The following is a 20,229-nucleotide window of genomic DNA, read 5'->3' on the forward strand; positions in this document are numbered from 1 at the left end:
GGTGGAACCCAGGGAGGTGTATTTTTAACAAGATGGTACTGCTCATTCACCCAGCCCAGCCAGTGGTCTCGGCATACCCAGGAACCGCTGACATAGAGCTTGTGCTCCCGATAAAATGGGAAACAGCATTCATGGACGGGGGACATGTGGCGTGGTCATGACAGTCACGGTGTTATATACCCTGCACATAACATAGCACAGACTGTGTTTGGGTGACATTAAGGACGAGCTCCTGCAGGCTAGCCGTCTGGATAGTGCCGGGTGGGGGTAGAAGTTAGAGGGGTCACAGAGGGGCTTCCTCCCAGCGCCCTCATCAGCTGCTTGATTTAGGCCTTGGTTCTGGGTCCTTCTGGGCCTGATTCTGAACCATGGGACTGGTGTGGCCTGCAGGCTCCTCCCACCACAAGCTGTTCGTGGTGCAGGGGGAGAACAGTTTCCACAGTTCCCCAGACAGCAGCTGTGGATGCCAGGCCCCCAGGAGTTGTTACTGAAGTTGCTGCTGAACAGCTCGCCTTTCACTGAGCTCCACATAGCACCCGTGGTGATGGGAGCCGGATAGACAGAGCCTGCCAGCCTGCACATCAGCTCCCAACTGGGAGGGGCAGAGGGAGGAGGGGGTGGGGACCCCAGGCAGCAGGGCTCTGGGAGCAGTGGGGCCCTGGATTCCAGGGGTGTCCGGCAGGCCCTTCCTTACTCTACCTCTCTCGGCCTCTGGATGGAGGTGCTGGCCTCGGTCAGGCTCTGCCTCTGACTAAGGGCTGGAGAAGTGGCGGGCGTGGGCTGCTGCCCCGTGGGGCCTCTGAACAGACCCCAGGGCCTCTGCCAATCATGACTCCTTGCTTTCAGCTGGACCCACAGGCCCTGCAGGACAGAGACTGGCAGTGCACCATCATCGCCATGAATGGGGTACGTGTCTGTGGGACTCTCCTGGTGCCCACTTCCCTCAGAAGGATAGGGTGGCCTCTGTTCATTTCAAATCAGTCAGAGGTGGCTGAGCCTGAGGCGGCATCTGAGAGGGAGCCTGGCTGGAGGAGGGAGGGCCCCCGAAGAGCAGAATCACCATGCACGGGAATCGCCATTCACTGGCTGGGATGCAGTTACCAGCCAGGCCCTGAGCATCCCTCCTCAAACAAAGGTCTCATGGCACCACCAGGACAGGTGGGGCCTCCACTTGGGGACCTGGGGGCTGCCCGTAGAAATGGAGACCCCTGATTTGTCTTTAGGTACCCTAGAAAGGCTTAGACCTTAAAAGTTAATGACACACCCAAAAAGGCCCAGGTATAAATGGTAAAATGTTAATATTTGAGATTCTTGGCTTTTTCTTATATTATTCTGTCTTTCCTACTTAATTTTTAATTGTTACTAAGAAAGAGAAAGCTGGTCACGGTACACCTATAATCTCAGCTACTCTGGAGGCTGAGCCAGGAGAATCACTGGAGCCCAAGAGTTCGATTACAGCCTGGGCAACATTGCAAGATCCCATATCTTAAAAAAAAGTAAGCAACCAAGAGAAGCAACAGGGATTTTAGGAGATGGTTCTGCAGAAGCCAGTCCTTTACACCATCTTCAACAATCCTGGCTCTTGCTGAAGTAGACTAGGGGCTTCCCCGAGGGGCGACTCCACCTCATGCTGAGACCTCTGCATGCCTTGGGGGGTGGAAATATTTGATGAAACTCCAGGGGCCCTTGGGACCTTGGGCTATGAGGACCAGCAGGATTAGAGGACTGTACCCCTTCTCCCCACTATAGATTGAAGTAAAGCTCTCAGTCAAGTTCAACAGCAGGGAGTTCAGCTTGAAGAGGATGCCGTCCCGAAAACAGACAGGGGTCTTCGGAGTCAAGATTGCAGTGGTCACCAAGTGAGTGGGGAGGGGCTTGGGCTCATGCACTGAGGGCGCCTGTCCCTTCAGCTGTTTCTGCAGAAAAGAGCATGTGTGGGTCTCTCCTCTCTGTGCGTGGCCGCTGCACGGTGAGGTCAGGCCCCAGGGAACACTTGGTGTGTTCAGCTGCCTCCTGTGTTTCCTCCAAACCAGCTCAGGAATGTCCTTGCCGCCTTGCTTGGAAGCAGTAGGCTGGCTCCAGGAACTGCCCAAGTGCAGGGTTTTCTGCCCTTGCTTGGAATTTGTCACGGTCCCAGTTTCCTGCTGAATGGTTGTAACCCCTGCCCCTTTGTCACGAGTCAGTTGCCAAGAGAAGCCTGTTTGTTGGTTTGAGAGCAGTTCTTGCAGACACAGATCACCTCCTCTGAGAATTCATTTGCTTCCCCAGGATGGAATCTGGCTGGGCCCCTGACCTTGCTGGTCACGTGGGCCAGGGCCTCCATCAGTCATACCCTGGAGTCCTATCTGTGTCTAAACACCACTCCTCACCCCCAGCTGCACGGCAGCCACTTGCATAGCACTCTGGGAGGGCTCTGGGCATGAGCAGCGAGGACTCCATCAGCAGTTCCCCCAAATAAGCCCTGCTAATGAGGGTGCTTGAGAAGCAGCTTTGATGTGCTCCTAAATCCAGTTGCAAAACAGAACTAAAGTTAAGGCCTCTGCACAGCACTGTGTTCTAACTTTGAAGTATTCTTACTCTAGTGTCCTGTGTGGTGGTATTGGAATTGTCCATTGCTAAGACTCAGAGGAGAAAAGCACTTAGCATCGCAGGACTTGGAGCACTGGTGCTGAGGCAACCCTTCATTCATTCGTCGGATGTGTGTTAAGGCCCAGGCCCAGGGCAGGGGTCGGGGATTCTACTCTCACACGGCACGTGGGTGGCAAGACCAACACCGGGTCTGATCTCCCAGCTGGGGGCACAGGCTGCTAACCCCAGGCCTGGAATCTATCAGATGCCCTTCCTGTGCTGACTTTACTTAGACAGGCCTCCAGACCTTCCTGCAAAGATCATGTGTGACTTCCAGGGGTTCTGGCCGCTTGAAATGTCCTGAGAAAGTACATGCAATGAGGACAGAGCTTGCAGAGGGAGGACAGGCATGCAGAAGGCTCTGTGCGCAGCCCCAGACCTGGGCACCTTCGCCACCATCCTCACTCCACATCCACAAAGCAGGTCTCCTGTGTGTGGCCCAAGCAGGGCTGTCAGGACACTGAGAACATTCCCTCCTCCCGCAGGAGAGAGAGGTCCAAGGTGCCCTACATCATGCGCCAGTGCGTGGAGGAGATCGAGCGCCGAGGCATGGAGGAGGTGGGCCTCTACCGCATGTCCGGAGTGGTCGTGGACATCCAGGCACTGAAGGCAGCCTTCGACGTCAGTGAGTGTTGGCCTGGGGAGGACAGAACGGAGGTGTGGTCAGCGGTGTCCGTGATGAGATCTCAGAGCGCTGCATGGCCCAGGCATGTCACATCCTTCTCTGTGTCTTTTCTTCATTTACTGTGTTGTTATTTTTAAAAAAGAGAAGACAAGAGTTGTAGAAAAAGCCTCTGTAGAAGCCAGTTTTTAAACCATCCTAGCCACGCATGCCACTTGCTGGGGTGGACCAGGGGCTTCTGCCGGGCCTTGGCCTTTCTGCCTTGGGGGTGGACAGGAGGTGGAAGCCCAGGACTCAGTGCGGTCTGTCCACTGCCCTGTGTGAGGATGCGGTGGGCAGAGGGCACTGGTGGGACCCAGCTCAGGCTGGGGCTGCAGCATCTCTGCCTCCATCTCAACAACCCTCACAGGCTATGAAGGACCTGGACCTGCCTCAAATGCCAGGGGAGGGCACTGAGGCCCCAGAGGGTCCTTCCCAGCATCTTCAAAGCAACAGGATTTTGTGCCTGCAGACCCTTCTTTGGGGCACACACCACTGACCCTGACCAGGACACCTAGAATTCCCAGCACCCCAGGCCCAGAATGGACCTGGCCTGTGGTGGGGAGGTAAGTACCAGTGGACAATTGGATCCAAAGGAAGACACAGGTTCAAACACTGAAACCAATCAGATTCTCACATGGCCTTCCTGCTATCAGAAGACACTGGTGCAGGGGTGGTTGCTATGCACAGGGCAGAGCCACCCAATCCCCACGCAGGCACTGTGTCCTGCCACACTGGCCTCCTCCCGGACATCACATCGGGCCAACCAGAGGACAGGAATAGGAATGCCCACGCACCCCCATCAACTCTGCAGACACAGAACCAGGCACAGCTCTTGGGAGGAGTCAGATGAGCTGCTCAAAGCCCGGGAGGGACCCGCACTGTGGTCAGTGTGGCAGGGATGGTGCTTTAGCCAAGGCAGGGATGGCAGGTGACTCACTCGGGATCCTCAAGGAGGCTGCTGCATTTCTGTGCTCTTTCCAGATAACAAGGACGTGTTGGTGATGATCAGCGAGATGGACGTGAACGCCATTGCAGGCACGCTGAAGCTGCACTTCCGTGAGCTGCCCGAGCCCCTCTTCACTGACGAGTTCTACCCCAACTTCGCAGAGGGCATTGGTGAGCACTGGAGGCCTTGGCCTCGTGGGAGACATCTCCTCCACGTGCACTGCTGCCCTCGGAGGCTGTGAAAAGTGAGGTGTGGGAACCTGAGCTGTGTCCCCTCTGCCACGGTTGGCGTTTTAACCCAACCTCAAAAAGTGGGGGACCAAAACTGAGCCTGTCCCAGAAGCCCTCGCCCATCCCCAGAGGGCTCCCCGTCCCTATTCCTCAAGGAGACCAAGAGGGTGAAATGGTCAGCACTGCCCTGCTGTAGGGTCCTAAAGTCTGCTGTCCTTCCTGCAGACCAGGGCTAAACAAGGGCATTCAGGTGCTCTAGCCAAGGGTCCTGGCCCAGTCAAGCACAAGTTCAAACCTGGGCTGACCCTCAGTCAACCTGGAGGCTGATGTCTAAAGTGGGTGTAGTGTGTGCAGCGCCTGTATCCTCCACATCACCCTTACAGCAGGTCTGCCTCCCAGGCCCATGCACAGAGGACCTGCTCTCCCAGCCTGCAGGTGCCCCTGTGGTGTCCAGGATGACGAGGGGGTCTCTGCATACTTGGTGGGGCTGGGGCCTCCCACTTCCCACCTCCTTGTGTCCCTCACTCCCCTGTTTCATTCCATGCCGAGCCTCCCCTGCCTTGGGCTCCCCTGGGGAGGGGGTGGTGGCAGGAGTTGCCCAAGGGCAGCTCTGCCCATGAGCAGCTGCTCTAGCGGCTCCTGCTGCTGCTGTTCGCCGTGTGCTGCTGACCCCTGTGAGGTAGAGAAAAGGCGTTCAGGTGGTTCACACCCCACACAGGTGCCCCTCACACGGTCCTCACTGGTGGCCAGCGCTGTGGGTGTGACGATGTGACGAGCCTAAACTGCGCAAGGACTCGTGTCCCGGGCGCTCCATGTGACCACCTCGGGAGAGGTCTCCGGCTTGTTGTAACCCAGAGGAGTAACCCACCGCCTCCTGCAGCTCTTTCAGACCCGGTTGCAAAGAAGAGCTGCATGCTCAACCTGCTACTGTCCCTGCCGGGGGCCAACCTGCTCACCTTCCTTTTCCTTCTAGACCACCTGGAAAGGTAGCCCAGCTCTCTTGTGGCTGCCCAGGACTCCAGGTCTCCTGGACGCGGGGTGCCCCTCTGCTCCCACCAGACCCCCAGCACCAAGGACCTTTTCCCCTGACCCCTGTCTGCAGTAACTCACTGCTCTAAGGACTAGCACCACTGCCACCCCCGCCCCTGCCTCTCCTCTTTGCCACCCTCCTCCCTGCCTCTCCTCTTTGCCACCCTCCTCCCTCTGCACTGTGGCCTTAACAAAGAGCTCAGAGCTTTGGCCATGGCCAGCAGTGCACTTGAACCCCTCTCTTCCCTCCCAACCACATCATGAAGACCTCCCCACCAGCCCAGAGCTGGCCCCTAGTCCTGGGCCACTGAGACCCAGAAGTACCAGGGCTGAAGTCAGCTTGCAGCACAGCCAGGGTCGAGGTCACTCCCTCCCTGAAGACTCAAGCATGGCACAGCCCCTCTGCCTCTCTCCTGGTGGTGGCATTGTAATGACACCCTCTGCTTTGGTCCTCTACAGGGTGGCAGAGAAGGAGGCAGTCAATAAGATGTCCCTGCACAACCTCGCCACTGTCTTTGGCCCCAAGCTGCTCCAGCCTTCCGAGAAGGAGAGCAAGCTCCCTGCCAATCCAAGCCAGCCTATCACAATGACTGACAGCTGGTCCTTGGAGGTCACGTCCCAGGTATGGGAAGACAGGCTCCAGCCCATGCCACCCCAGCCTGACAGAGGTGGCCTCTGCCTGCCCCACCCCCAGCCTGCCCATCTTCCTACTTGCATCGTATGTGGTGGTGGCTGAGATTCAGAGAGAGAGACTTGCCTAGGTTCGCATGGATGGGAGTGATAGGGGATGCCCAGTCCACCTCCTGGTCCTGCGGATGCACCTTGCTGGGGGCTTAAAACCACCCCAAGTGTTCGGGTGTGGTGGCTCATGCCTGTAATCCCAGCACTTTGTGAGACCGAGGCAGGACAACCGAACCCAGGTGTTTGAGACCAGTCTGGGCAATGTAGCAAACCCCGTCTCTAGAAAAAATACAAAGAAAAATTAGCCAGGCATTGTGGCACACACCTGTAATCCTAGGTATCTGGGAGGCTGACACAGGAGGATTGCTTGAGCCCAGGAGTTAGAGGCTGCAGTGACCTATGATGGAGCCACTGTACTCCAGCCTGGGGGACAGAGCAAGGCCCTGTGCATCTCTAAAATAAACAACCCCCCCACCCAACAAGTCATACCTTGTCAGGACCCCACCCCACCCCCGTCTCACTGTAAGGGGTTCATGACACCAGCAGGGGTTTCTAGCACCTGAGGTGGACTTGGGGGCTTGGGTCCCAAAGACCTCCCCACCAGCAGCTGTGAGCTCCCCTCTGAGCCACTCTCCTCTTCCCCACTCTGCCCGGGCAGGTCCAGGTGCTGCTGTACTTCCTGTGGCTGGAGGCCATCCCTGCCCTGGACAGCAAGAGACAGAGCATCCTGTTCTCCACCAATGTCTAAAGGTCCCAGTCCATCTCCTGGAGGCGGACAGACGGCCTGGAAAACTCTGGCTAATCAAGGCCATCTGTAGAGTGAGAATCAAGATTTTCTGAGGCATCCTTGGGCCCCCCCACAAGTGTCAGGCCATCTGCCAAGAGACAGCGGCCCAAAGCAGAAGGACAGGTGGCCTGGGCAGATCCCGCCCAGGTCTGAGAGCCCCAGGCTGGCCTCAGACTGTGGGTTTTTTATGTGGCCACCCGAGGGCGCCCCCAAGCCAGTTCATCTCGGAGTCCAGGCCTGGCCCTGGGAGACAGGGTGAAAGGAGTTGTTTTTATGAACTTAACTTACAGAGTTTAAAAGATTTCTACGGGATCACGTGTCAAGATGCGCCCTCTCTGGGGAGAAGGGAACGTGACCGGATTCCCTCACTGTTGTATCTGGAATAAACGCTGCTGCTTCATCCTGTGGGGCCAAGGCCTGTGTGGGTGGGGCCTCTTCCATTTCCCTGACTTAGAAACCACACTCCACTCAGAACAGGGTTGGAGAGGCTTAGTCAGCACTGGGGAGCGTTTGGACTCCATTCTTGGCTTTCTTCTTTTTCTTTCCAGAAGGACTTTTGTGCAGAAATGGGTCTTTTGTTGCCGTGTTTGTCCTCCTTGGAAGGCAGCTCCAGGAGGCCCATGAAATGTCGGGGGACAGGACCCCCAGGGAGGGAATCCCAGGCTACGCACTTTAGGGTTCATTCTCCAGGGAGAGCGACCTCGTCTCCCGATCCTGACCACCCTTCCAGCCCACGCTCTCCTGTTTGGCTTCCACAGGCCTGGACTTCTCTGGCTTCTCTGCCCACACACTCCCTGCCCCAAGTGTCCCTGCCCCTGCCCAGCACAGCTGACTCCATTTCTGTCCTCTCAGCTCAGTGGACTCGCTCAACTTTTGTAAAAGTCTCCACTTGGTGATAGCAGCTTGCCGATGACTTGTTTTAAAACTTTCATCCTAAATAACCTTTTGATACTTGAATATTTTTAAGTTTTATACGTAGTTTCTAATTTTTTCCCCAACAGATCCAGATACCTAATAAGATGCTGGAATGTAATCCCTGGACAATCCGTGTCCTGGCAGCATTTGGTCTTCCCATAAGTGCCTGGCTTCGCTGTTCTCAGGAGTGGGTTCTGAAGTCTCTGGAGAACAGGATACGTGGAGGGTTAGGAAGGGGCCAGGCCTAGAGACAGGAGACTCCCTCCCAGAGCAGGTGGAGGCACAGGACCATTTGCTACCCCATCTGCCGGCACCTGCAGGGGAGCCCAGGCATTCTTTGTAAACTCTCCTGACCACCTGGCTAAAGAAAACAGAAGCATGGAGGCCGCCAAGTATTTTCAAGAAATAACCCCATGAACATTGCACCACTGTTTTAGAAAAAGGGGCTTGGGGCAGGCAGAGAAGGAGAGAGGGGGGCAGGGCAGTGTAACAGAGGAGAGGGGCGAACTGAGGGGAGGAGCAGCCGATAACATGAGAAATTCTAAAAAAAAAAAGCGGCATGGTGGCTGTTCCAGCTTTCGGCTGAGCGGGTCCTGCGGAGGGAGGGGGAGGAGGATTGACAGCTGGCAAAAAAAAAAAAAAAAAAAAAAAAAAAAAAAAAAAAAAAAAAAGACGTCTACAGGAGGAGAGGATGCAGCTGCCCAGAGGGAAGCAGGATCACATTTAAGGAAGTGTGTGGGGTCCCTGGATGACACCAGCACCCAGTGCAACTCTGGCGACCGCTCCCAAGGTGGGAGGAGTGGGTGCCCCTGTGTGTCAGTGGGCAGCTCCTGCTGAGCCCACAGCTCACTGGGGAGCCTGACAGCGGGGCCATGCGCCTGACACTCCTCTCTGCTTGTGGACCTGGTGAGGCAGGGAGCAGAAAACAGAGCCACTTGAAGGCTTTCTGTCTGCGTCTGTGTGCAGTGTGGATTTAGTTGTGCTTTTTTCTTGCTGGGAGAGCACAGCCACCATTTACAAGCAGTGTCACCCTCGTGGGTGGTGAGGACAGAACAGGATCCTCTGCTCTCTGTACCTATCTGGGCCCAGTGGGCTCCCCTGTCCTGGCTTCCATCTCTGTCTCAGCGACCATCCAGCCCTGCGCAGGAACACATGTTGCTTTGAAAAGCCAAATCCAGCCCTTGTCTCGGTCTCCTCTGGTCTCATGATGTGCATCTGTTACCTTGAAACTGGAAACCAGTCTATCAATGTCTGTGCCAATTTTTGTTCCCTCTCCAACCTCCTTCCCCTTATGACTTTTTATTTACGTAGGTTGTGTGCTGTCTAATGATGGGATGACCACACTTTTCCATGTTCTAAAAGTGCTCCTCTCCCGCAGGGCCCCAGGGCTGATGGTTGCTTTGGGTCTACAGCTATGTCTTACCCGCCTCCTGGCTCGAAAGCCTGTGTGGTGGCAAAGCCGGTGCGGGGCTGGGGAACGCGGCGTTCTCCAGGAGGGGGACCCGGCTCTCCTTCTGCAGTGCAGGCAAAGGCCTAGATGCCAGTGTGACCTCCCACAAGGCATGGCTTCCAGACTCCCCAACCAGAAGTGATGCTTTTTTGCCTCGGGCCCTGGGTTTGAAGCAGCCTGGCTTTCTCTCGGTAAGTGGCTGGTGTCTTAGCAGCTGCAATCTGAGCTCAGCCACCTACACACCATCGTGGGGGAATGAACTGCCGACACTTTCATTAAAAAGTTTCCTGAGACGACTTGCGTGCATGTTGATTTCATGATGAGCGCCGCTGGGAAGAAGCCCTGAGCCGGTGGGGTGGTGCTGGAGCGGCAGGTGCAGTGATGGGGCTGGGTGCCCAGGAGGCCTCCGTGCTCAATCAGGCCACAGTGGCCAAGCCCAGGCTGCAGGGAAGGCCGGCCTGGGGGGTGTGGGTGAGCACAGGTAGGCGCCAGCTGGGCAGTGTTAGGATGCTGGAGCAGCATCCCTAACTCCACTGAGTGGGGTAGTCTGGTTGGGGCAGGGACTGCTGTTGCTTTGGCAGAGAGAGATGATCCCCACTGGGGAGAGGCTGTTCTGACTCTGCAGGTGGGACCGGGACAGATGGCCACCAGGGTGACCCGGCTGGTCTTCCTTTGCTGTGCTGAGCCCTGGGACATGGAGGATTCCCGCCACGCACAGCCTGGGCCCGGGTTCTTACCTGTGGCCACCGCTCTGGCACGAGCCCCTCAGTCTTGGGTGGTTTCTGCCTGGTCCGGGATTCGGTGCTGCTGCTGAGTCCAGCCTTTCCACCACCTCCGCATGGGCTGTGGGTGTTGTCAGCTGCCTCCCGCCTTGGCTTCAGTAGCTCACCCAGCTTACAGGGTAGCTGCCCTGGGCTGGAGATGGGCACGCACCCTGGGTCCTACTTGAATGAATGCAGCTTGAGGAGACCCGGCCACATCCACTGGGCCACAGGTTACCCTCGGCAATGCCCACATCAGCCATCAGCCTCAGCCTCCCCAGGAGAGCAAGGCTCACATGACAAAGGCTGCCCGTGGCCGGTGAGGTGGCTGAGCCCAGCCAGGACTTTTGTCGGACTCCCAGGATGTGGCTCTGCTCGTGAGCTGCCTGGTCAGCTCTCTCGGGGTGAGAGGGGCCTGTCACACGGGCCCCTGCCTGCAGTGTGACCCTTTTCAGCTCCTCTCAGCAGCCCTGCCTGAGGAGTGTCACCACCACCATGATCATTTCCCTGACACTGCGAGGGTGTAGGGACGTCCTGGGTAGAGACAGGGCCTGTGGCAGCAGCAGGCTCAGGGGTGCCCTGAACTGGTGGGCTGGGGACCTGGTGGAGACCACACCAAGGGCTGCACAAGGGGACGAGCCTCCACCCTTGCCTCTCCGCAGGCCTCAGCAGCCCCTCACACAGGCAGAAGGGTTGACACTGGGTCCTGCCCTCACTGCAAGAGCTACGAGTGCCACGTGCTGTTCTGCCCAATCTGGTGTCTGCAGGGGAGGAAAGGGCTGCTGCTGGCCCATTTCTGAGCGTTCAGCACCTAAGGGTGACAGCACTGTCTGTCCCTACCCTCCGGGTCCTGTTTGAAAATCAAACCCATGCTCACGGGCCTATCTTTTGTTCTTTTAGAGACAGGGTCTCACTTTGTCACCCAAGCTGGAGTGCAGTGGTGCGATTATAGCTCAATGCAGCCTCCAATCCCCGGACTCAAGGGACCCTCCTGCCTCAGCCTGCCAAGTAGCTTGGACTATAGCTGGGTGCCATTGCACCTGTTTTATTATTATTTTGTAGACATGGGGTCTGGCTATGTTGTCCAGGCTATTCTCAAAATTCCCGGCCTCAAGCAATTCTCCTGCCTCGGCCTCTCAAATGTTGGGATTACAGGTGTGAGGCAAGGCACCCAGCTCAGCCACAGAGCCCTACTGCATCTCTCTTACTAGGAGCAAGAGCCGACTGCCCCCTCCTCCCCATTCCAGAGTGTTGGGGCTCTGTTCAGCCGAGGCTGGGCCACTGGCATGGCCCAGGGAGTGGGATCATTCACTGCTGCCCCAAATCTGAGATCATTCCACCTCGACAAGACTCCCTCATCCAATCCCTTTACTTGACAGCTGGGGAAACCAATGTGCACAGAGCACCCCCAGCTCACTCGGGGTCTCAGAGCTGATCCGTGAGCAGAGGCTGAGATCCTGGGATCTTGTCCCCCAGCTGCCCCGCAAGCTTGCTCCCTTTCTGCTGGAAGAGATGGGGCCGGACCTCGACCGGCAGCCCTGGCCTGGACATGACTGTGCTCGTGCAGGTATTCAGGCCCAGATGCCCCGGCATCATTTTTTTTTCTTTTTTTCTTTTTTTTTTTTTTGAGACAGTGTCTCACTCTGTCGCCCAAGCTGGAGTGCAGTGGCATGATATTGGCTCACTGCAACCTCTGCCTCCTGGTTAAAGTGATTCTCCTGCCTCAGCCTTCCAAGTAGCTGGGACTATAGGCTTGTACCACCACGCCTGACTAATTATTGTATTTTTACTAGAGACGGGGTTTCCCCATGTTGGCCAGGCTCGTGTCAAACTCCTGACTTCAGGTGATCCACCTGCCTTGGCCTCCCAAAGTGCTGGGATTACAGGCGTGAGCCACGGTGTCATTTAAATGTAGTGAGAGGCCGGGCACGGTGGCTCCTGCCTGTAATCCCAGTACTTTGAGAGGACGAGGCTGTCAGATCACCTAAGTTCAGGAGTTCGAGACCAGCCTGGCCAACATGGTGAAACCGTGTCTCTACAAAAAAATAGAAAAAAAATCCCTGCGTGGTGGTGCGTACCTGTAGTCCCAGTTACTCAGGAGGCTGAGGCATGAGAATTGCTTAATCCTCAGAGGCGGAGGCTGCAGTGAGCTGAGATGGCGCCACTGCACTCCAGCCTGGGTGACAGAGCAAGACTTTGTCTCTAAATAATTAAATAAATAAATATGGCCGAGCACGGTGCCTTAGGCCTGTAATCCCAACACTTTGGGAGGCTGAGGGAGGTGGTTCATGAGGTCAGCAGTCCGAGACCAGCCTGGCCAAGACGGTGAAACACTGTCTCTACTAAAAATACAAAAATTAGCCAGCTGTGGTGGCAGGCACCTGTAATCCCAGCTACTCGGGACACTGAGGCAGGAGAATCGCTTGAACCTGGAAGGCAGAGGTTGCAGTGAGCCGAGATGTACCACTGCACTCTAGCCTGGGTGATGGAGCAAGACTCCATCTCAAATAAATAAATTAATAAATACAGAGCAAGATTCCATCGCAAATAAATAAATAAATGTACACCTGTAATCCTAGCACTTTGGGAGGCTAAGACAGGTCGATCACCTGACGTCAGGAGTTCGAGACCAGCCCGACCGATATGGCGAAACCCCATCTCTACTAAAAATACAAAAATTAGCCGAGCATTTTGACGTGTGCCTGTCGTCCCAGATACTTGGGAGGCTGAGACAGGAGAATTGCTTGAACCCAGGAGGTGGAGGTTGCAGTGAGCCGAGATCTCGGCTGAGGCAGGAGAATTGCTTGAACCCAGGAGGCGGAGGTAGCAGTGAGCCAAGATCACACCATTGCGCTCCACCCTGGCGGCAAGAGTGAGACTGTCTCAAAAAACAAAAACAAACAAACAAACAAAAAAAAACATACCTGAAAATAATAAAAGCTGATACGACAAAGCCATAGCTAACCTACTATAGAATGGGGAAAAGTTGAAAGCATTTCCTCTGTAAACAGGAACAAGACAGGATGCCCGTTCTCACCACTCCTATTCGACATCACACAATCAGGCAAGAGAAAACAATAAAAGGCATCCACACTGGAAAAGAGGACATCGAATTCTTCTTGTCTGATGAAGATGTGATCTTGGATCTAGAAGCATGTAAAGGCTCCACCAGAAAAGCCCTAGACTTGATAAATAAATTAATACAGTCAGTTGCAGGATACAGAATCAACAACAACAACAACAAAATCAGCAGCATTTCTATACACCAATAATGGTCTGGTTGGGAAAGAAATTAAGAAGGCAATCCCATTTACAACAGCCTCTGCCTCCCAAAGTGCCACCGCGCCTGGCCTTTTTTTTTAAGACAGAGTCTCAGCCGGGCGCCGTGGCTCACGCCATTAATCCCAGCACTTTGGTAGGCCGAGGCGGGCTGATGACGAGGTCAGGTGATCGAGACCATCCTGGCTAACACGGTGAAACCCCGTCTGTACTAAAAATACAAAAAATTAGCCAGGTGTGGTGGCGGGCGCCTGTAGTCCCAGCCACTCCAGAGTCTGAGGCAGGAGAATGGCGTGAACCCAGTAGGCGGAGCTTGCGGTGAGCCGAGATCAGGCCACTGGAAATCCAGCCTGGGCGACAGAGGGAGACTCCGTCTAAAAAAAAAAAAAAAAAAAAAAAAAATCAGAGTCTGGCTGTGTTGCCCAGGCTGGAGTGCAGTGGCGCGATCTCGGCGCATCACCATCCCTGCCCCGCCTCCGGGTTCAAGTGATTCTCCTGTCTCAGCCGCCCGAGTAGCTGGTACTACAGGCGCGTGCCACCATGTCTCACTAAATTTGTATTTTTACTAGAGACGGGGTTTCACTATGTTGGCCAGGCTTTTCTCCAACTCCTGATCTCCTGATCCGCCCACCCCGACCTCCCAAAGTGCTGGGATGCGTGAGCCCCCACACCTGGCCACTATTTTTTCTTTCTTTCTTTTGTGTGTGTGTGTGTGTGCGTTTGTGTGTGTGTGTGCGTTTGTGTGTGTGTGTGTGAGACGAAGTTTCGCTCTTGTTGCCCAGATTGGAGTGCAATGGTGCTATCTCAGCTCACTGCAATCCCGGCCTGAGCAGGAGAGCAGGAATCTTCAGCGATCCACTGGCGGATCTGCAGCCATTGTAAGCGCTTAGTCTTCCCATATCTTTTGCGCGCGTGCCTCTCCTTCCAGTACCTATCCCGCAAGGGTCCCCCAGCCTCCCCCTATCGCCAGCAGGTGCTGAGAGCGCGCCATTGCACTCCAGCCTGGGGGACCAGAGCGAAACTCTATCTTAAAAAAAAAGGACGAAAATTTTGGAAAAATATGGAAGAAACCAAATGGATTTTTAGCTCAACTAACTCGTAATTATTCAGTGTCTATTTTTTGCAAGAAACCATATATTTCATGTCTACAATCAGGGCCAGAGTCCCAGCTCTCAAGTGTGGGTGTTTCCTAAGCAAATTGAAGAACACAGGCATAAAAGTGCATTGAATTAATAAAATTTTTCTCCCTGTCTCTCGCTCTCTTATTTATTTATTTATTTATTTATTTATTTATTTATTTATTTTTTGAGACGGAGGTTCGCACTGTCACCCAGGCTGGAGTGCAGTGGCGAGATCTCAGGTCATGCCACCGCGCCCGGCCTTTTTTCTCGGCCGGGCGCGGTGGCTCACGCCTTTAATCCCAGCACTTTGGTAGGCCGAGGCGAGCTGATCACGAGGTCAGGAGATCGACACCATCCTGGCTAACACGGTGAAACCCCCTCTCTACTAAAAATAGAAAAAATTAGCCGGGTGTGGTCGCGAGCGCCTGTAGTCCCAGCTACTCCAGAGGCTGAGGCAGGAGAATGGCGTGAACCCTCTAGGCGGAGCTTGCGGTGAGCCGAGATCAGGCCACTGGAATCCAGCCTGGGCGACAGAGGGAGACTCCGTCTCAAAAAAAAAAAAAAAAAAAAAAAAAGACAGAGTCTGGCTCCGTTGCCCAGGCTGGAGTGCAGTGACGCGATCTCGGCGCATCACAATCCCTGCCCCGACCCCGGGTTCAAGTCATTGTGCTGTCTCAGCCGCCCGAGTAGCTGGTACTACACGCGCGTGCCACCATGTCTGACTAAATTTGTATTTTTACTAGAGACGGGGTTTCACTATGTTGGCCAGGCTGGTCTCCAATTCCTGATCTCCTGATCCGCCCGCCCCGACATCCCAAAGTGCTGGGATGCATGAGCCCCCACACCTGGCCACTATTTTTTCTTTCTTTCTTTTGTGTGTGTGTGTGTGCCTGTGACGAAGTTTCGCTCTTGTTGCCCAGGTTGGAGTGCAATGGTGCCATCTCAGCTCACTGCAATCCCCGCCTGAGCAGTAGAGCAGGAATCTTCAGCGATCCACTGGGGGATCTCCAGCCATTGTGCGCGCCTGGTCTTCCCATTGCTTTGTAAGAGCGCCTCTCCTTCCAGTACCTATCCCGCAAGCGTCCCCCAGCCTCCCCCCATCGCCAGCAGGTGCTGAGATCCCGCCATTGCACTCCACCCTGGGGGACAAGAGCGAAACTCCATCTCAAAAAGAAAAAAAAAAGGATGAAAATTTTGGGAAAATATGGAAGAAACCAAATGGATTTCTAGCTCAACTAAATCGTAATTATTCACTGTCAATTTTTGCAAGAAACCATACATTTCATGTCCACAATCAGGGCCACAGTCCCAGCTCTCAAGTGTGGGTGTTTCCTAAGGAAATTGAAGAACACAGGCATAAAAGTGCATTAAATTAATAAACCTTTTTCTCTCTGTCTCTCTCTCTCTCTCTTTTTTTTTTTGAGACGGAGGTTGGCACTGTCACCCAGGCTGGAGTGCAGTGGCGAGACATCCGGTCACTGCAGGCTCTGCCTCCCGAGTTCACGCCACTCTCCTGCCTCAGCCTCCGGAGTAGCTGAGACTACAGGCGCCTGCCACCACGCCCGGCTAATTTTTTGTAGTTTTAGAAGACGGGGTTTCGCTATGTTGGCCAGGCTGGTCTCCAACTCCTGACCTCGTGATCCGCCCTCCTCTGCCATTCAAACTGCCACCGCGCCCGGCCTTTATTTTTAGGACACAGTCTCTGCCGGGCGCGGTGGCTCACGCCTTTAATCTCAGCACTTTGGTAGGCCGAGGCGGGCTGATGACGAGGTCAGGTGATCGAGACCATCCTGGCTAACACGGTGAAACCCCGTCTGTACTAAAAACACAAAAAATTAGCCAGGTGTGGTGGCGGGCGCCTGTAGTCCCAGCTACTCCAGAGTCTGAGGCAGGAGAATGGCGTGAACCCAGTAGGCGGAGCTTGCGGTGAGCCGAGATCAGGCCACTGGAAATCCAGCCTGGGCGACAGAGGGAGACTCCGTCTAAAAAAAAAAAAAAAAAAGAAAAAAAAAATCAGAGTCTGGCTGTGTTGCCCAGGCTGGAGTGCAGTGGCGCGATCTCGGCGCATCACCATCCCTGCCCCGCCTCCGGGTTCAAGTGATTCTCCTGTCTCAGCCGCCCGAGTAGCTGGTACTACAGGCGCGTGCCACCATGTCTGACTAAATTTGTATTTTTACTAGAGACGGGGTTTCACTATGTTGGCCAGGCTTTTCTCCAACTCCTGATCTCCTGATCCGCCCACCCCGACCTCCCAAAGTGCTGGGATGCGTGAGCCCCCACACCTGGCCACTATTTTTTCTTTCTTTCTTTTGTGTGTGTGTGTGTGTGTGCGCGTTTGTGTGTGTGTGTGTTTGTGTGTGTGTGTGTGACGAAGTTTCGCTCTTGTTGCCCAGATTGGAGTGCAATGGTGCTATCTCAGCTCACTGCAATCCCGGCCTGAGCAGGAGAGCAGGAATCTTCAGCGATCCACTGGCGGATCTGCAGCCATTGTAAGCGCTTAGTCTTCCCATATCTTTTGCGCGCGTGCCTCTCCTTCCAGTACCTATCCCGCAAGGGTCCCCCAGCCTCCCCCTATCGCCAGCAGGTGCTGAGATCGCGCCATTGCACTCCAGCCTGGGGGACCAGAGCGAAACTCTATCTTAAAAAAAAAGGACGAAAATTTTGGAAAAATATGGAAGAAACCAAATGGATTTTTAGCTCAACTAACTCGTAATTATTCAGTGTCTATTTTTTGCAAGAAACCACATATTTCATGTCTACAATCAGGGCCAGAGTCCCAGCTCTCAAGTGTGGGTGTTTCCTAAGCAAATTGAAGAACACAGGCATAAAAGTGCATTGAATTAATAAAATTTTTCTCCCTGTCTCTCGCTCTCTTATTTATTTATTTATTTATTTATTTTTTGAGACGGAGGTTCGCACTGTCACCCAGGCTGGAGTGCAGTGGCGAGATCTCAGGTCATGCCACCGCGCCCGGCCTTTTTTCTCGGCCGGGCGCGGTGGCTCACGCCTTTAATCCCAGCACTTTGGTAGGCCGAGGCGAGCTGATCACGAGGTCAGGAGATCGACACCATCCTGGCTAACACGGTGAAACCCCCTCTCTACTAAAAATAGAAAAAATTAGCCGGGTGTGGTCGCGAGCGCCTGTAGTCCCAGCTACTCCAGAGGCTGAGGCAGGAGAATGGCGTGAACCCGCTAGGCGGAGCTTGCGGTGAGCCGAGATCAGGCCACTGGAATCCAGCCTGGGCGACAGAGGGAGACTCCGTCTCAAAAAAAAAAAGACAGAGTCTGGCTCCGTTGCCCAGGCTGGAGTGCAGTGACGCGATCTCGGCGCATCGCAATCCCTGCCCCGACCCCGGGTTCAAGTCATTGTGCTGTCTCAGCCGCCCGAGTAGCTGGTACTACACGCGCGTGCCACCATGTCTGACTAAATGTGTATTTTTACTAGAGACGGGGTAGACGGGGTTTCACTATGTTGGCCAGGCTGGTCTCCAATTCCTGATCTCCTGATCCGCTCGCCCCGACATCCCAAAGTGCTGGGATGCATGAGCCCCCACACCTGGCCACTATTTTTTCTTTCTTTCTTTTGTGTGTGTGTGTGTGTGCCTGTGACGAAGGGTCGCTCTTGTTGCCCAGGCTGGAGTGCAATGGTGCGATCTCAGCTCACTGCAATCCCCGCCTGAGCAGGAGAACAGGAATCTTCAGCGATCCACGGGCAGATCTGCAGCCATTGTTGGTACCTGTTCTTCCCGCGTCCTTTGTGCCCGCGTCTCTCTTTCCAGTACCTACTGCATGCCCCCCAACGTCCGCCTCCCGCCATTGCCAGCAAGTGCGTTGCGCGGGTACCTTGCTGCGTTAAGGTCGCTCTGTCACTGGCGCCATTATGTGCACACGCAGCCACTCCCTCAGGTTTAAAAGGCGCGTTGCCCGGCCACATAAAGGTCGCTCTGTCACTGGCGCCATTATGTGCACACGCAGCCACTCCCTCAGGTTTCCTAGGCGCGTTGCCTGGCCACATAAAGGTCGCTCTGTCACTGGCGCCATTATGTGCACACGCACTCCCTCAGGTTTAAAAGGCGCATTGGCCGGCAACACAGCTCATTGCTGGCTTAGCCTTTGGCCAAGTTGGTAGCTCCACGAGGACGCTCAGAGCCCAGCTCTGGAGAGCTGAAGCATCCGACCGTTCCCCACTGCTCCCAGGAGCGGTTACCTGGGCACTCTGTGCCCCTTATTCCTGTCCGGGCCCAGGCCGAGGACCTGCCAGTAGGGCTCAATTGCCTGGAGCCCGTTCAGCCCATCCCCAAGTTCACTTTGCTTGTGGGATCTCCCCGTTGCTCCTGCCCCTGGTCTGAGTGGCAGGCCATCTTGCAAGCACCGGGACACTTCGCATCAGTGGTGTCAAGACAATCCTTCCGTGATCCTGCAAGCCCTGTCTTCCTTCCGGGATCAGCAAGCCAGTGCTGTGTGCTCCGAATTCCAGGGCATCCTCCAGCTCAGCCACTGCACTGAGCACAAGGACTCTCTGTGGGGCCCAGGAGCAGGAAGTCACCCCTTTGGGGCCCACAACACCCGGCTGTCCCCAGACTCGTGACCAGGGAAGGCAGTGTTGAGGAGAGCAAGGCAGGGATGCCTGAGCAGGACAAAGACCCCAGAGTCCAAGGATTTGATGATCACGGAAGGGTCCCCAAGGTCACCAGGGATGCACCGAGTGCATTTCGGCCCCTGCGGGACAATGGAGGCCTCTCTCCCTTCGTGCCCAGGCCTGGGCCTCTGCACACAGTCCTCCATGCCCAGAGGACAGAAGCCAGAGACAAGCAGAGGCCCCAGACCTCCTGCACGAGCTCAGGCACAAAACGAAACGCCATCTCGAGCTCCTACAGCTCCACGGGAGGCTTCCCGTGGCTAAAGCGGAGGAGGGGGCCAGCCTCATCCCACTGCCAGCCAACCCTCAGTTCCTCAAAGAAGGTCAGTGAGAACAGACCTCAGGCTGTCTCTTCGGGTCACACTCAGCGTGCACCAAGGCAGACGCTCGCCCCCAGGAAAGGCTCCCCCAGATCCCAGGCCTCTAGGCCCTGTGGACGCAAGTTTCCCCTGCTGCCACGCAGGCGAGGGGAGCCTCTGATGATGCCACCTCCGTTAGAGCTGGGGTTCCGGGTCACTGCTGAAGACCTGGACCGGGAGAAGGAGGCTGCGTTCCGGCGGATCAACAGGGCACTGCAGGTTGAGGCCAAGGCCATCTCGGACTGCAGACCCTCAAGGCCTTCCTACACTTCGTGCTCACCTGCAGCAGGGGCTTCTGGTCTGCCTTCTGTTTCTAAAGCACCCAGTATGGATGCACAGCAGGGAAGACACAACCCCCAAGACGGCCTGGGCCTAGTGGCCCCCCTAGCTTCTGCTGCAGGGACCCCCTCCACAGTTCCTGTGTTTGGGATGCAGCACAGACCACCAGGCCCCCTCCTGTTCGTCTCCTCATTTCCCCTTCCTCCCAACTTTTTCTACTTCTGGGACTCAGCCCAGGTCCTCTGGCTGTTTGCTCTACCCTTCGGCTCCTCATTTCCCCTTCCTCCCACCTTTTTCTACTTCTGGGACTCAGCCCAGGTCCTCTGCCTGATTGCTGCACCCTTCCCAGCTGTAAGCATGGACGGAAGCATTTCTGGAGCCAGTTCCAGCCCGCCACCCACGCCCATGGAAATTGACAGTAGTGAGGCGGACGGAGCTCGGCATTCCGTCAGAAGAAACCC

At 55.3% G+C, this 20,229-nt stretch overlaps 2 protein-coding genes across 3 annotated transcripts in view; both read left to right on the top strand.

Moving 5' to 3' along the window:
• The first annotated feature begins 599 nt into the window (after positions 1-599).
• On the top strand, positions 600-9,470 carry LOC115835989 (breakpoint cluster region protein-like). Of its 2 annotated transcripts, XM_030815938.1 has the most exons (7): positions 600-906; positions 1,750-1,859; positions 3,114-3,253; positions 4,274-4,408; positions 5,349-5,454; positions 5,957-6,119; positions 6,837-6,926. In XM_030815938.1, exons 1-7 carry the CDS (start codon positions 829-831, stop codon positions 6,924-6,926), a joined length of 822 nt encoding a protein of 273 aa, XP_030671798.1. In that variant the 5' UTR covers positions 600-828. The 2 variants fall into 2 exon arrangements, 1 of the variants encoding a protein (XP_030671798.1); XR_004030971.1 differs by lacking the exons at positions 600-906; positions 1,750-1,859; positions 3,114-3,253; ... (1 more) ...; positions 5,957-6,119; positions 6,837-6,926 and adding an exon at positions 9,259-9,470 and having other exon boundaries at positions 4,316-4,408.
• Positions 9,471-11,640: 2,170 nt separating this feature from the next.
• The window catches only part of LOC115835847 (putative POM121-like protein 1), an 8,614-nt gene continuing 25 nt past the window's right edge, over positions 11,641-20,229 (top strand). The window contains 6 exon segments of the mRNA XM_030815164.1: positions 11,641-11,658; positions 14,299-14,343; positions 17,031-17,075; positions 18,602-18,751; positions 18,861-19,095; positions 19,098-20,229. The exon segment at positions 19,098-20,229 is cut by the window's right edge and continues 25 nt beyond it. Of these exon segments, the coding sequence (XP_030671024.1) occupies positions 11,641-11,658; positions 14,299-14,343; positions 17,031-17,075; positions 18,602-18,751; positions 18,861-19,095; positions 19,098-20,229 (1,625 nt within the window).

This window comes from Nomascus leucogenys, chromosome 7b, assembly GCF_006542625.1.
Source record: "Nomascus leucogenys isolate Asia chromosome 7b, Asia_NLE_v1, whole genome shotgun sequence".
Lineage (NCBI taxonomy): Eukaryota > Metazoa > Chordata > Mammalia > Primates > Hylobatidae > Nomascus > Nomascus leucogenys.

Excerpts from the sequence above, each read along its gene's own strand:
- LOC115835989 (XM_030815938.1), top strand. The coding sequence starts at position 829 with ATGACTCCTTGCTTTCAGCTGGACCCACAGGCCCTGCAGGACAGAGAC. Across the intron at positions 3,254-4,273 it reads GAAGGCAGCCTTCGACGTCA|ATAACAAGGACGTGTTGGTG; the intron begins GTGAGTGTTGGC and ends TGCTCTTTCCAG. Across the intron at positions 4,409-5,348 it reads CAACTTCGCAGAGGGCATTG|CTCTTTCAGACCCGGTTGCA; the intron begins GTGAGCACTGGA and ends CGCCTCCTGCAG.